Below are 15,075 nucleotides of genomic sequence, written 5' to 3' on the forward strand. Positions count from 1 at the left end.
CCTGATCATGAAGATTGCAAACTGAAATCAGTGCTTGATTTCTGAGTGCTTCTATAATAAAGCACTTAAAGTTGGCTGATTTAAAAACTATGTAAACTAGGGGCTGGAGTGGTGGCACAAGCATAAGGGCATCTAACATGCTAACCTAGGATGGACAGTTCGATCCCCGGCGTCCCATATGGTTCCCCAAGTCAGGAGTGATTCCTGAGCACATAGCCAAGAGTAACCCCTGAGCATCTCTGGGTGTGGCCCAAAAATCCAAAAAGAAAAACAAAACAAAACAATGTAAATTTGCTGTTCTACAGCCGTAAAGTTTGCAAATCACAAATTAAGGTGCCAGCAGCACTATAACTTCCACAGACTCTAGAAGTGAAAGTATTCTCCCTTTCTCTCTTAAAGCCTGGTTTCAACAATTCAAAACAATCCTTGACATCCTTGGTTTGTAGATATATCATTCCATCTTAGCCTCTGCTGTCCCCTGGTCTTTTTAGTTTAGCATCCAGCCTCATCTCATATGTACTCATCTTAACTTGATTATATTTACATATTCTTTTTTTGGGGGGGAGGGTTACACCTGGCGGTGCTCAAAGGTTACTCCTGACTCTGCACTCAGACATCTCTCCTGTTAGGCTCAGGGGACCATATGGGATACCGGGATTTGAACCACTGACCTTCTGCATGCAAGACAAATGCCCTACCTCCATGCTATCTTTCCGGCCCCATATTTGCATATTTGCATATTCTTATTTCTAGATAAGATAATTTTCACAAGTTCTGAAGCTAAATTTTAAGTTATCTTTGTTGGGTAAGAAAATATAAAGATACCCATAATAGAGATTATGAATCAGAAAACCTCACTACTGAGTCTTCAATAATAATTTTTAATTGCTCTACTATCTGGTTCTTTAAAAATGATATTTTTCATGATTTTACATAGTCTTATACACATGTAGGGAATATGATATTCTGATTAGTGAATTTTGAAAGAATTGAGTTCTGTTTTCAATGGATTAATTTTTTTGTTGGTTTGTTTTTGGGGTTACACCCAGCAGAGCTCAGGGGTTTCTGCTGGCTCTACGCTCAGAAATTGCTCCTGGCAGGCTCGGGGGGACCATATGGGATGCCAGGACTCGAACTACCATCCTTCTGTATGCTAGGCAAACGCCTTACCTCCATGCTATCTCTCTGGCCCCATCAATGGATTAAATTTTGAAAAAAATTATATATCTAAAACTGACCAGATAAATGTAGACTTACTATATTTATATTATATGCCCCATTATATAGAGTCCATATATTATAAATTTAGCCTATAACCTAATAAGATATGTGGCACCAAGTGTTTACTGAATTTATTAATAAATCGGTGGTAAAACTAAACTCTACTGAGCATAACTTAATCCTGTTTCAATGATGATTTAAAATAATTTCTACATATTAAAGGTAACAAAATACAAGTTGAAAGTTACTTAAATTAAATAGCTGAGCATTTATTCCATTTTATTAGAATATATTTAGAAATTCATTAAATTATATTCTATGTTGTAATATTCTTTTTTTTTTTTTTCTTTTTGGTTTTTGGGCCACACCCGTTTGACGCTCAGGGGTTACTCCTGGCTATGTGCTCAGAAATCGCCCCTGGCTTGGGGGGACCATATGGGACGCCGGGGGATCGAACCGCGGTCCGTTCCTTGGTAGCGCTTACAAGGCAGACACCTTATCTCCAGCGCCACCTTCCCGGCCCTGTTGTAATATTCTTATTTCCCATTTCTATTGACTGTATTTGGGTTATTATATACTATTTCCTTTAGCATAAATGAACAATTTCCATCAATGTGTTTTAGTAACATCAAAACCTACTTTATCATGTACCAAATTTTGTATTTTTATCTTGGTGCTATTATCTGAGTTGTTTTTTTATTGATGATTACTTTCACTTCCCTTTTAACCAAATGCAGAAAACAAGTAGATTCTAAAAAACTTTTAGCATAGATATTGCAAATTTCCTCAATACTAAAACTATATAGTATCCCTGCATGGCTTCAGAAGGACTTAAGAATGGAGTATATACAGTTACATAAATTAAAATGTTTTATCTGAGAAAAATGTTAATGCAAATAAAGACAACTTATTCAAAATTCAGAATAAAAGTTTCCAGTTATTACTGATCAAGCTGCTACTGTTTTCCATTTTGCAGTTCTTTCCTTGACAGATATTCAAGTATTTGCTAAGCAAACCTATCATTAAAGCCAAGGTTTTCCTTTAAAAACAAATTTAAAACATATCAAAATATTATTTATTTATTTATTTATTGTTTTGGGGCCACACCCAGTGGTACTCAGAGTTTACTCCTGGCTCTGCACTCAGAAATCACTCCTGGCAGGCTCAGGGAACCATATGGTATACCAGGGATTGAACCCAGATCTTTTCTGTATCATCCGTGTGCAAGGCATACCCTACTGCTGTTCTATCACTCCAGCCCCAAGAAATCAACATGTTTTAAATCAACTAAAATAACTTTTAAAGAGAAGAAATGAAATCTCTCATGGAAGAAATTTCTATTAGTTCCATTCTCATCATACATTTATTCTATAAGATATTTTTGATTATGTTTTTCATTAACAGGAGCTTACCTTTATAGGAAATCACTGATTTTCCCAGTTATTAGAATCACAGGCAGAGAAACAAAGCAAAGCTAGGATTTTGAGCCATTGCCTGGGCATGTTGAGAAGAGATAATCATTTCAGTTAGTTACTGTCTTAGACTGTTCCCATTGTATTTCATTAATGGCACTTGGCATTATAAAATGATCTTCTCTTTTTGAAATAGCCATCTATCATCATTAGTAAATGTCAAATGAAGTGTTTGACTTTTTTTTCTTCCTAAATTCTGGGGAAGGAAATTTGTTTGTTTGGTGGCCACACAGTAGTTCTTAGGGCTTTGCACTCAGGAGTGACTACTGGTGGGCTCAGTGAAGCATATAAGGTATTGAGCCTGGTTGACCACGTACAAGGCAAATGACTTACCTTCTATAATATCTCTCTAGCCCTTGAGAAAGAAAATATTAATGAATTTGTAAGCCTGAAATTGTTTACCAAACAATGGAGAGCCATTATGGTGTCTCAGTCTTACTCTGAATATACATTTTTACATTTGGAAATGTAATTTACTCTTTGGATTTGTTTTTTTGTTTGTCTTGTTTGTTTTGTTTTATGGCCACATATGTGGCAGCACTTAGAGAGGTTACTTCTGGCTCTGCACTCAGAAGCTACTCCTGGAAGGCTCGGCCCACATAGGGTGCAGTGGATTGAATGTAGGTGGTTCCATGCAAGGCAAATACCCTACCCACTGTGCTATCACTCTGGCCCCAACTTCTTGTATTTGTTATTATACATCTACTACCTGGTAAAATTTCTTATTTTACCTGAGAGCTTGTAGGTGACTGACCTCCGATTAGATTGTGCTTCTGATGGTCTTATCTCTTGCTGGGCATAAATCCCTCTGCAAACTTCTTTCTTCCTTTTTCTTTTCTTTTTTTAATTTTGGGCCACATCAGCGGTGCTCAGGAGTTACTTTTGGCTCTGTGCACAGGGGTCATTCCTGAAAGTGCTTGAAGAACCATGTGCATGGAGTGCAGGGAATCAAACCAGGGTCTGCTGCATGCAAGGCAAATGTTCTACCTGCTGTGCTATCACTCTGACCTGCAAACTTCTCTTTTCTCCCTTTGAAATCTGTTTTGCCCCATCTTTTTAAATGTTGATACCAAATATCTTTTAAGCCCTGTGGTTTCCGATAACACATCATTTATATACCCTCAAAGATTAAATACACTCTCAGTGAGAAATTGATTTGTTTTATAACACTAGACTAGTTGCTTTACTGTCAAAATAAAATTAAAATCTTTTGAAAAGGGAAGTCATCATTGAAAGAGGTTAAGAGGAAAGAGAGACCTATGTTATTATTTTTCAACACAACATTATTCAGTGTCTGTGTTGAAAACATGGTTGACAGAATGGGCCTAGGTTATCTTTTAGCAGTGCGCCAGTATTAGCTGTTTTCTACTCTTCAGAATTTAGGGGAAATTGACAATTGTATAGAGAAAACATATGGAATAGAGTTACAAGCTATAGAAAGGATATTCTTATAATGTCAAAAAATATCTTAGCAAGATAATAAAATAAAGTCACTCTGCAATAGGCAAAAAAGAAAAAATATAAATTTTCTGATACAGTTTTCTGGAAAACATGTTTCTAAGTTAAAGTGGCACTTTTATGATAATATAACCAGGTACAAAAGATTTTGCTCACCAGTAAACTAAAAGAAATGGCCTGGTTATCTCATGATTTTTGTTTATTTTATGTGTAAAGTGTATGGGCTAGTTTTCAAGCAGTGTTTAGGAATCCCAGGAACTCCACAGTGATGCTCACCAGTTCTTTTCTTAATTAAAATTTTTCTATTTTATTTTATTAATATTATTATAGAAGTGTTAATGGGGCCAGAGTGATAGCACAGTGGTAGGGCATTTGCCTTGCACATGGAAGATCCAAGACAGAGCTGGGTTTGATTCCTGGCATCCCATATGGTCCCCGAACCTTCCAGGAGCAATTTCTGTGTGCAGAGCCAGGAATAACCTCTGAGCACCACTGAGTGTGGTCCAAAAACAAACAAAAAACCCCACTACCACCAACAAAAAAAGAGAGAGAAATGTTAAAGTTTATGGTATTAATGTACAAAATTACTGCACTCCACCACCATCAAAGTACATATGACCTCAACTGTTCTTTTATCACCTCTGGTATGATCTTTATTTCCTTATATTTTCCTCATTTATCAGTTTTATAATTCTAGGTCAAAGATGGGTTTGTTATTGCTTTATACTAACATTGGCTGAGGTTCACTGCGAGTGTCTGAAGATGTGATGCTCAAGTCCTCTGGTACCCAGGACCACAATGGTGGTCCTAAAACACCACAATGGTGTTTTAGGGCCCTGTATAGTACTGGGGATCTAAGCAGGATCGGTAATGTGCCTTTACCTATGTGCTCTCTTTCTCTCTGGCACTATTCCATGATTTTTAAATTGGCCTTTGAAAAGTTGGTTTTCTATTTTTTTTCATATTTATTTTGCAGTTGTACATACTATTAACTAAATTAAATCCAGTGAATAAATAGTTAGATGATCTCAACTGCTTTTTCTTGCCTAATTTACATATTCCCCCAGTTACTTGAGTTTATGATGTTCATTTCTGACAACTATTTTTAATTTAATATATAAAATGGTAAGCAAAGTACAATGAAATATTCAAGTAATGACCAAGTGACACCATTATATTGCAGAATTGCATTTCTTATTATGCTTGAGATTCAACTGTTTTAATTGAGTATTATTTACTAGTTGTTTTCCTATCTATAAATATTTTAATTACAATAATTTACATTTCTTTGTGATTTTAATACTACTTAGCATATTAAATTTATTAACTGTTCTGTCTGGTGTAATATAAATCTGTTTTTCAGTTTATCATTTGATTATGCTTTTCAATGTAACACTATTTTTAATATATTCAAGAAAATGACAAATTTTTATTAGGAGAAATTGATACCATCACTTCTGTCACTCCAAATATCTGCCCTGCTGGCTCTATGGTTTGTTTTTTTTTTTTTTGGTATTATTACCATTATATCATTATTATTACACTTTTTAGTATTATAATCTGTGTTTTTTTTGGTATTACAATTTGTTTTCATTTGACTTTATAAGCCTCATTCAATTAGTTATTACCTAACATCTTTAATTAGTTATTATCTAGCTAACATTTTTTTTTTTTGGTTTTTGGGCCACACCCAGCAGTGCTCAGGGGTTACTACTGGCTGTCTGCTCAGAAATAGCTCCTGGCAGGCACGGGGGACCATATGGGACACCGGAATTTGAACCAACCACCTTTGGTCCTGGATCAGCTGCTTGCAAGGCAAATGCCACTGTATTATCTCTCTGGGCCCTCTGGCTAACGTCTTTAAATGAAATCAGCTTTAACTCTGCTCTAAGAGTAGAACAAAATTGTTAACTTCGAAAAGTCTCACCTTTAGCTAATTTTCAAGTGCTATTTCACACCTCACATTTTTTTGGAATCTATTGCTGATTTTATCAGCCTTTGATTACCCTTCTCTAAATTTGCACGGGTAAAATAAAATGTAGCACATAGTATATAATTTTCTATTAGTCCAAGGAGTATAAGAATCCAAGCTAGAGAATTCTTATAGGTGAAACAGCATATCCAATTTGAGTCTGCAGTGAGACTTGAGAGATGTTAGCTTCATTTTGATAATAAAGAAAGCTCTTCTTTTACCACCTCCTTTTAAGTCCTATTAAATCTGAGGAAGCTAGAACTCCAGATGTATACAAAGGAGATATCTATGAAAAAGATAGAGGGTAGACACAAAATACATAGAGTACTTGGAAACAGAAATTAGATAATGAAGAAACATAGGAGTCAGGTGTTGTAAGATGTTGTAAGCCCTGGTTTGTAAGATGGCACTGAGACAAGTGTTTTGAGATGAAGAATAATTTCTTCAGTTACATTACACGGTAACTGTAACATATGCAGGTTCTTTCAGCGACCTATAACTTTATGATTTCTAGTTTTACAGGTTATGTGCTGTCTCTTTTGTAGGACTAAACCCTTGGATTTGTAAACTGCTTTATCCTATCTAGTGTTAAATTGGCCTCATCAAATTCCAGGGACAGCAACATTGCCATTATATTCACCACATTTTTGTGTCAGACTCTGTACTTTATAAGCATTATGTGGAGTTACCCTGACAAGCAACTAGACTTGAGAGGGTTTACGTTTATAAAGGTTCAGTGACTTGTCCCAAACAGTGGCATTTATCCAGTTTTTTAAACAGGAGAGCAGAGATTCCATTTCTGTCTGGCTTAAACAATCACTCACACACCATAGGTATTTTTTTACTTCGTATAAATTTGTGTTAATGTTGTCAGCCCATTCTTCCCTGCTCCCTAACCCCCTCCACCACACACACACACACACACACACACACACACACACACACACACACACACACACACATATCTCAGGAGCTTTTTTATTCATCATTGTGTCTTCCTTGCTATATTGTATATACATTAGATGACTGAAATCAACTAGCATTTGTCCTCCTGATTTATTTTGTTTAACATGATACCATTTCTGTTCAAGTTGTGAATAAATTTTTATCTACATTTAGATGAAATAGTAATATTCTGAGTGGTATTCCGTTCTGTATATATCACAGTTGTCATATGTATGTATGTATGTATGTATGTATGTATGTATGTATGTATGTACATATATACACATTGTGTATATACCACAGACCACAATTTATTTATCCACTCATCTATAACTTGAGTTGTTTCCATGTAAATAACAACAGATTTTTTTTTGGTGGGGGGAAGGACACACCAGGTAACGCTCAGGGATTACTACTGGCTAGGCACTCAGAAATCGCTTGGGGAACCATATGGGATGCCGGAAGGATTGAACCGTGGTCCATCCTAGGTCAGCTGCATGCAAGGCAAATACCCTATCACTGCACCACCACTCTGGCCCCAACAATGGATGTTTTTATTCTCACTTTACAGCTCAATAAACTCACACTAAACTGTATATCCCTATTTCCTCCACAGTGACTAATACTTAGTAGACAGACAATAGATATGAAATGTGTAATAATGGAGTTAATATACCATTTTAGTTTTAAACAATACACACCACACGCCATAGATTTTAACAAGAATAAAGTTTGTTTTGTGATTTGGGGGATTGAACTATGGGTCTCACACATAGAGGCTGAACATTCTAGTACTGAGCTATATCCCCATCAATGAGAGTGACCACTGTTTTAATTTTATTTTTCATGACTGCATGAAGCTTAATGGAAAAGAAGAAATGCAGAGGGTACCTTAAACTTCACAATATGATGAACTGTAACATGAAAAACAGTAGGAAAGTAAACAAGTCTGAAGAGAACATCTAACAATATACATACATAATATATATATATATGTTGCAAATAAAATTAAGACAACTTTTAAGGCTGGAGCAATAGCACAAAGGGTAGGACATTTTCCTTGTATGCAGCCATCATAGGTTTGATCCCTGGCATCCCAAATGGTCCCTGGAGCTTCCAGGAGTAATTTCTGAGTGCAGAAACAGGAGTAACCCCTGAGCACTGCTGGGTGTGGCCCCTCCCACCAAAAAGATTCCAACTTATAAAAATCATTATTTCCTGAAGGATACATTTCTTTATTCATAAAGAATTACTGTTATTTATTTTTAGGATACAGCAGGCCAGGAAAGATACAGGACTATCACCACAGCCTACTATCGTGGGGCCATGGGCTTTATTTTAATGTATGACATCACAAATGAAGAATCCTTTAATGCAGTGCAGGATTGGTAAGTAAGAGCAGATATTCTTACTGCTTCTTTTTTCTCTTTCTTGCTCTTCAAATCAGTGCCTAAACTGCAATGTAGTGTTTTTTCTTTAACTATATATTAAATTAGTCCAACTGTGCTTTAAAGTAAACAAATATTATTTATGCACTATTATTTCAATATTGGTTAAAAAGTTATTTGAGTGATTTCTTTGACATTTTAATATTAATTTCTGTACTTTATATCTTGTCACTCATAGTTCCATGGGAACTAATGATTATTTTTGTTTTTAAAATGGTAATAGTGAGTATTTTGAATGTGTACTGCTTTATAACAAGGAACTGGAAAATATAAATGATGGGTCAAAATATCATTTGTTTTTCAGCAATAAAATTTTGTTAGAATACATCCTGACTTATTTATTTAGTATCTGAGAGTGCTTTCACACCACTCCAGAAAACTTAAGTAGAACCTTGCAACCTTCAATTTTTAAAAAAAATTGGCTAGTTAGCCAATTGCAGTAAAAACTTGTTTCTTTATTATCTCCACAAGTTATTAAATAATATTAAGTTTTTCTTTCAATTGAAGGGTTTCAGAACACTGGGATAATGTACAAGATGGAAACTAAAATCCTTTTGTGTCACAGATAAGTCAAATCATCTGAGAAAACCTATCTGTAATGAGAGTAGGGACTGGGGCTTTTGCTAGCTTTCTGCAAACTATTGAAGCTGAACAATCATCCCTGTCAAATGAATGACAAAGCAAAACACTGTCATACTGTTTGATAAAAAAAGGATTTTGTTGTTGTCCTAAGTGCAATGAAGGAAGGAGAACTCTCAGCTCTCCTCACTGCTCCTTTATTTCAAGAGGTATCAAACGCAGTTAGAAGGCGAGTTTGAAGTTTACATTTTGCCCATTTCTTGAGAAACAAGTGGAGAGTTTAGACACAAAGAAAATGGGGGCCTTAAAGTTAAAAAGAAGGTCTTAGGAGAGAAAATGCTTAATGTTTTCTCTGAATCTCTTAAAACATCACTTAGAGTCTAATAATTTTTTGACTGTTTTGAAGGTGAAAAGCAAGAAAGAATAAGAGAAGGTGTTTGAGTCTTTACTATTTTTTCCATTGTGAAAAACAGATAAATTGTATTTATTGAAAAAGGTTTCCATAAAGCAGAGTGTAAAAGAATGATGATACTTTGTCTACTTCAATTTAGCAGTATCAAGTAGGTCTTTAGAACCAGACTTTTACTATTCCATCAGAAAATGGGAGAATGCATTGAAGAATCAATGGCTATGATCATATCTAACAACAGGACCAACAAAACTGATCTTTTCTTCAGAAAGAACCAGAATCTAATTGAGCTTTATGTGCTATTGGGAGGAAATTATCTTTTCCCACAGGTGTAATAATATCTGAAAAGATCATGTTTTTTCCATGTATAGTCATCATTTGCCCTGTGTTGGAAATTATTAGCAATACAAAGGCAAAACAAATAGCATTCATTGTTTTCTGTTTTATGTGTTACATCAGCCAAAAAAGGTTATTTTTTTTATAAGTGCTACAGTTCTGTGAAGGACTCAGTCTACTAAAAACCTTAATTTCTTTTAGATGTTTTTATTTTAATTGTTATTCTGGAAAAATCATCTTTGTCCAAAGACACAAATGAATAAAATGACAGTAGATGTTCAAAGAAAAATATATACTATAGACTGGGAAAGACGAGTTTAGTAACTAGATGGAAAAATATTACATTCCACTAATAACATAAAAAAGGCTTATGCACATTTATTTTCGGGACAGAATGTTGTAAAAGAAAAAGTCATTTATTTTCCGATTAAGTTATAAAATCAAGGCAATCTCCATTAAATCCAACATGTCTTTTGCAAAGGGGAATGAAACAGGTCAAATATAGACACAAGGTTATATGGAGTTTTAGCTCATGATAAAGGTGGTATTTCAAAGTAAGTTTCAAAAGATCTCTTCATTTAGGACTGTGGTTAATTGCCACACACAATTCTTCCATATGTCTTGTGCAAATGCTTCTTTTAATTTAAACTGTTTCCTCTCAGGGATTATTGAGATCGATTGTTCCAGACAAAGTGTCATGAATCCAGTTCTAAACTTTAGGTTCTCAAATGCTGCTTGCATTTCCATAGTTCTCGTTCTATTGTTTAAATAAGCATTATATGATTCTTGAAATACATAGAATGAGGATTTGAGTTCATTAAAAACAAATACAGTAGCAGCAAATACACAGCCACAAAAGCTATGTCTTCATCCCTTTATTTTTGCATCAGAAATGATGGGAGGACATTTACCTTCATCGTGCCTCTATCAAACTTCTGCTTTGTGATCCCAATCTAAGTGTGAAACTTCCTCACCTGCCAACAAATGCATTGGCCTCTCAGACCTCTTCAAATTTGATATTTCACTCTATTTATCCCTCCCTTTTAAAACAATTTTTTGTTTTCTTGGAGGTGTATTTTCTAGACTATTCTTGTCTTTCTGATTTCTCACTTTATTGATTTTACTTTCTTTCTTTACTTACAAAGGTAGGTATAACCCTGTAACCTTTTTGTTTATGATTCTTCTCAGTTTCCTTCACCTGAGTACTGCAACAAAAGCATTTGTTATTTATACCAGATAGCTTTCAAGTTCCAATTCCTGTTTCAAGTAAGTTTGGTAAAATGCAGTATTGGATTTCCGGATTCCCAAATTATTTCTCCACTTGGACATCTTGGCATGTGTTTAAGAATAAATTATATTCACCTAAGATATCTCACCTTCACAACTTAATTATTTCTGTACATTGGTACTACAACACTTTGTCATCCAGGTCTTCTTTGAATACAACTCTGACTTCCAACATTTCTGACCAATGGTCTGGTTTAACATGTTTTTGCATAAATTTGAATTTTTATGTTTCTTCTGTGACCATCATTGCTCACCCTTTACTAATTTTACATCTATCATTATAGTAGCATTCTTATTAATCATTCATCCTTTATATTTCTCTTTATCCCAGTTCATTCCATCTACTGTATCTATTCTATTATATCTTGCATATCTATCACCAGATATGTGCCTTTGGAACAACACGATCCTAAAGATCATAGAGAATTCCAAGTACTTTCTAGTAAAAGGGAGAAGAATAGGGGCTGGAGTGGTATCACAGAGGTAGGATCTTTGTCTTGCACTCGGCCAACTCAGAACAGACCTGGTTCGATTCCCAGTATCCCATATGGTCCCCAGAGCCAGGAGCAACTTCTGAGCATCGCTATATGTGCCACCCTCAAACCAAAACAAACAAACAAACAAACAAAAAAAACAAGCAAAACAAAGGGAGAAGAATATATGAAGTGGCTTTCTCTTATATTGCTCTGATGTTTGTGTCTGACCTCTAACCAAGATAGACTTCATTTCTTCCCAATTCTGAGTTTTACATGTTTGGATGAAACTTGGTAGTAACAGAAAAGCTTCAGTGGGGAGGCAAAAGTTTTAAGGTATTGACTTAAGGTGAGTTTCTTTGGGTTGTGCTTTTATCACTTTAGTATAAAAAGATATAGTTGAATATGGCCCTTGAGGAATTGGTTGGTAGAGGGGTCCTTCAGGGAAGTATGACCAAGAGACATACTAAGGGTATGTCAAAATTTAAAAATTTACAGGGACTAGAGCAGTGGTGTAAGTGGTAAGGCATCTACCTTGCACGCACTAACCTGGGATGGACCTCGGTCCAATCCCCCAGCATCCCATAAGGTCCCCCAAGCCAGGGGCGATTCTGAGCACATAGCCAGGAGTAAACCCTGAGCGTCACCGGGTGTGACCCAAAAACAAACGAACAAAATTTAAAAGTTATGAAAGCCCAGCAGATAAAAGTTATTGTGTTTAGAATTAATTTTGATTCTGAAATTCCTGGAAATCCAGGTGAAAATCAAGACCAAAAGCAAGAATTTCCTTCTTTCTGAATACTTATATTTAGTGAAAATGTCCACAAGAGATTAAGCAAATAGAAAACAAGATTATAGATCTTCTTTGGTCTCTAATGATTCAAGAATTGAATGGTAATGATTCAAGATAACATACTGAGCATATGCTACCTAGATTATCTTCTTTAAGTTTGATTGATCCTCATATACCTTAGATAGAAGGAGGTATAAACCTATGCTTTCAGCCTTGGGACTTATATATGGTATTTTGGAAACAATATGTTTATATATATAATGTTTGTTAATGTTTTTTTCCAGTTTCTAAACATTTTTTAGTTCTTGAAATTTTCTCAGACCTATTTTGCAATCTACAGAAATTCTATCTCTCCAACTCCCAATCTAATCACAGTAATTTCAACTCATCCTGGAAGACTCATTTTGGCCATCATTTACTCTGAATTATTATTTCCAAGAATAAATCCATTTAATTGTTTCTGCAGTAAAATTTTATATTTTATATTTATAAAATATTGCAAATGCATTTTTATTTCTGTTTTTCTACTGTGTCCTAATTTCTTTGAAGATAATGACTGCACTTGTCTTTTTCCCCCCTTTCTATACCAGTGACAGCCATATGGCCTTATTAAGAGACTTCTAAAGAATTATTATTGAATGAGTTAGTGATACTACCATGGAAAACATACTCCATGAATATGTAGTAGGCTCATCTGAATTGATAGACACATTTTGTAAAAATACATGGAAAAGCAAGGTGACTAGCAATAATCATATTGGAAGTGGCAACTGACTTCAAATGTCTTTGATTTCTCTGTGTATGACAACGTATGTGATGATCTGCTTAACATAGTTGTTTATTAAGAACAAAGCTATTAAGTTATAGAATCAAGAGCTCCATAGTTTCTAGACAACAAAGATAGGCTTTAGTTTTGATAACAATGTCAATGATGTAGTATGAATTTTTTTATTTTATTTAAAAATAAATTGAATTTTTTCATAGAAAAGAAGGCTCCAAATAGAATTAAATAATTTTGTGTGTGTGTGTGTGTGTGTGTGTGTGTGTGTGTGTGTGTGATGATTTAAATAGTACTTGAAGGATGAGATAACCACTGAAAATATCACCCTTATTTTTGTTTTTGTTTTTGGGTCATACATGGCATGTACTCAGGGGTCAGTCCTGGTGGGGCTTGAGGAACTCTATGGAGTGTGAGGGATCAAACTTGGATTAGCTGTTTGCAAATGTACTGTCTTTCTGATCACATCCTTTTGATAGATTTGTCAAATAAGTGTGCTCAGAGAACTTCTTTGGTATTATTTGGAACATGACTGAGTATATACAATTCTCAGTATTTGTCCAGACTCTTTCTGAACATCTAACCACCATAATTCATATTACCTACATGCATTTTAATGCATTATAACTTGATGTAAAGTCTTCCCCATTTCTGACTTTGCATGTATTTCTGTTCTGTATGGCATGGCCTTAGGCTTCTGCTTCTTTTTTGCAGAAGAGTGTCATTGACCAATCTACCCCCAATTTATTTGTTTACATTCTACTTTTATGACACAATGAGAAGCTATAAATAAAACTTTTTAAGTCAAGAAATCTGGTGAGCAGATTGATGTTTCTAAAAACAACCAGATTGAGAATAAAAGTCTGACACCATCTTCCCACCAGTTTTAAATAATTTATTTCTATGACGTGTAGAGCAGAACATTGCAGATGTGTTCAAACTAGAATGAAGTTTTACCTTCAGATACCCTTTTCTCTTTGTTCCCTTGATAATTAAAAAAATATATATTATATGATGGTTTTAAATTAAGGTGACTTTATGTTAAATATGATAAACTTTTAACTTGACAATAACAAGTAAGAATAATTACTAAATGTTTGCTTGGGGATTTCTAATTTTATTACGGGGCTTAGCAACTGTAAAATCTGTTCTGTCACAGCACAGAGGGGCCAAGGTAGAATTATATCTGACATTGGACCTTCAATTTCTATTAACAATGTACTGTGGGCTGTGATGAAAACCTCAGACTCCAAATGGATGCAGGCCAAGATGCAAATGTCAACTCAAGAAATAAGCCACACAGTGAAAGGGTGCAAGAAGGGGTTCAGGAATTCTAAGCCTAGTGCTCCTAAAAACGAAAACAGCTTAGGGGAGAAAAACCGAAGAATGAGTGCCTGCTTTCCTGAAACCCAGGCTTTTATTAGCAAGAACCAGACCACACCCTAGGGTGGAGAAGGAATACTAAGTAGGGAGGGATCCAGTAATCCAACATCTCCCCATAATTGACTTTTCTAGAAAAACAAATTCACATCCCATGGTTAGAAAATAATAAATTGAATCAGTGTTCTCAATTTCAGTCTTCTAAGATGATATTACCAATTTTTTCTGAAACTTTTACGTGTAATAAAATCCTCCTCATCCATTTCCCAATATAATGGAAAAGAGAAATGTGCCTAAAATTGATAAAGTAATCAAAAGGTATCTTTGTTATTTTTGGGGAAAATAAATTAAAATTACCTGGTTAATTTCTTTTGTATATTTCATTCCCCTAAATGGTTTTGTTTTTGTTTTGAGGGAATAATATATCAGAGAATAGGTGAGTAGCTAAAATTATAGTACCTATACTGTAGCTGAATATATCAAACTGCATTTAAAATGCAGACCTATTAAAAAGTATACAGTCT

General features: G+C 34.8%; 1 protein-coding gene across 2 annotated transcripts in view; it reads left to right on the top strand.

Annotated features, from left to right (window-relative positions):
• RAB3C (RAB3C, member RAS oncogene family) overlaps nucleotides 1-15,075 on the top strand; it is a 293,040-nt gene that overhangs the window by 122,034 nt on the left and 155,931 nt on the right. For both annotated transcript variants that reach the window (XM_049768818.1, XM_049768817.1), the window contains exon 3: nucleotides 8,338-8,456. In XM_049768818.1, the coding sequence (XP_049624775.1) occupies nucleotides 8,338-8,456 (119 nt within the window). The remainder of the gene's footprint in view (nucleotides 1-8,337; nucleotides 8,457-15,075) is intronic.

The sequence above is a fragment of the Suncus etruscus genome, chromosome 2 (assembly GCF_024139225.1).
Source record: "Suncus etruscus isolate mSunEtr1 chromosome 2, mSunEtr1.pri.cur, whole genome shotgun sequence".
Lineage (NCBI taxonomy): Eukaryota > Metazoa > Chordata > Mammalia > Eulipotyphla > Soricidae > Suncus > Suncus etruscus.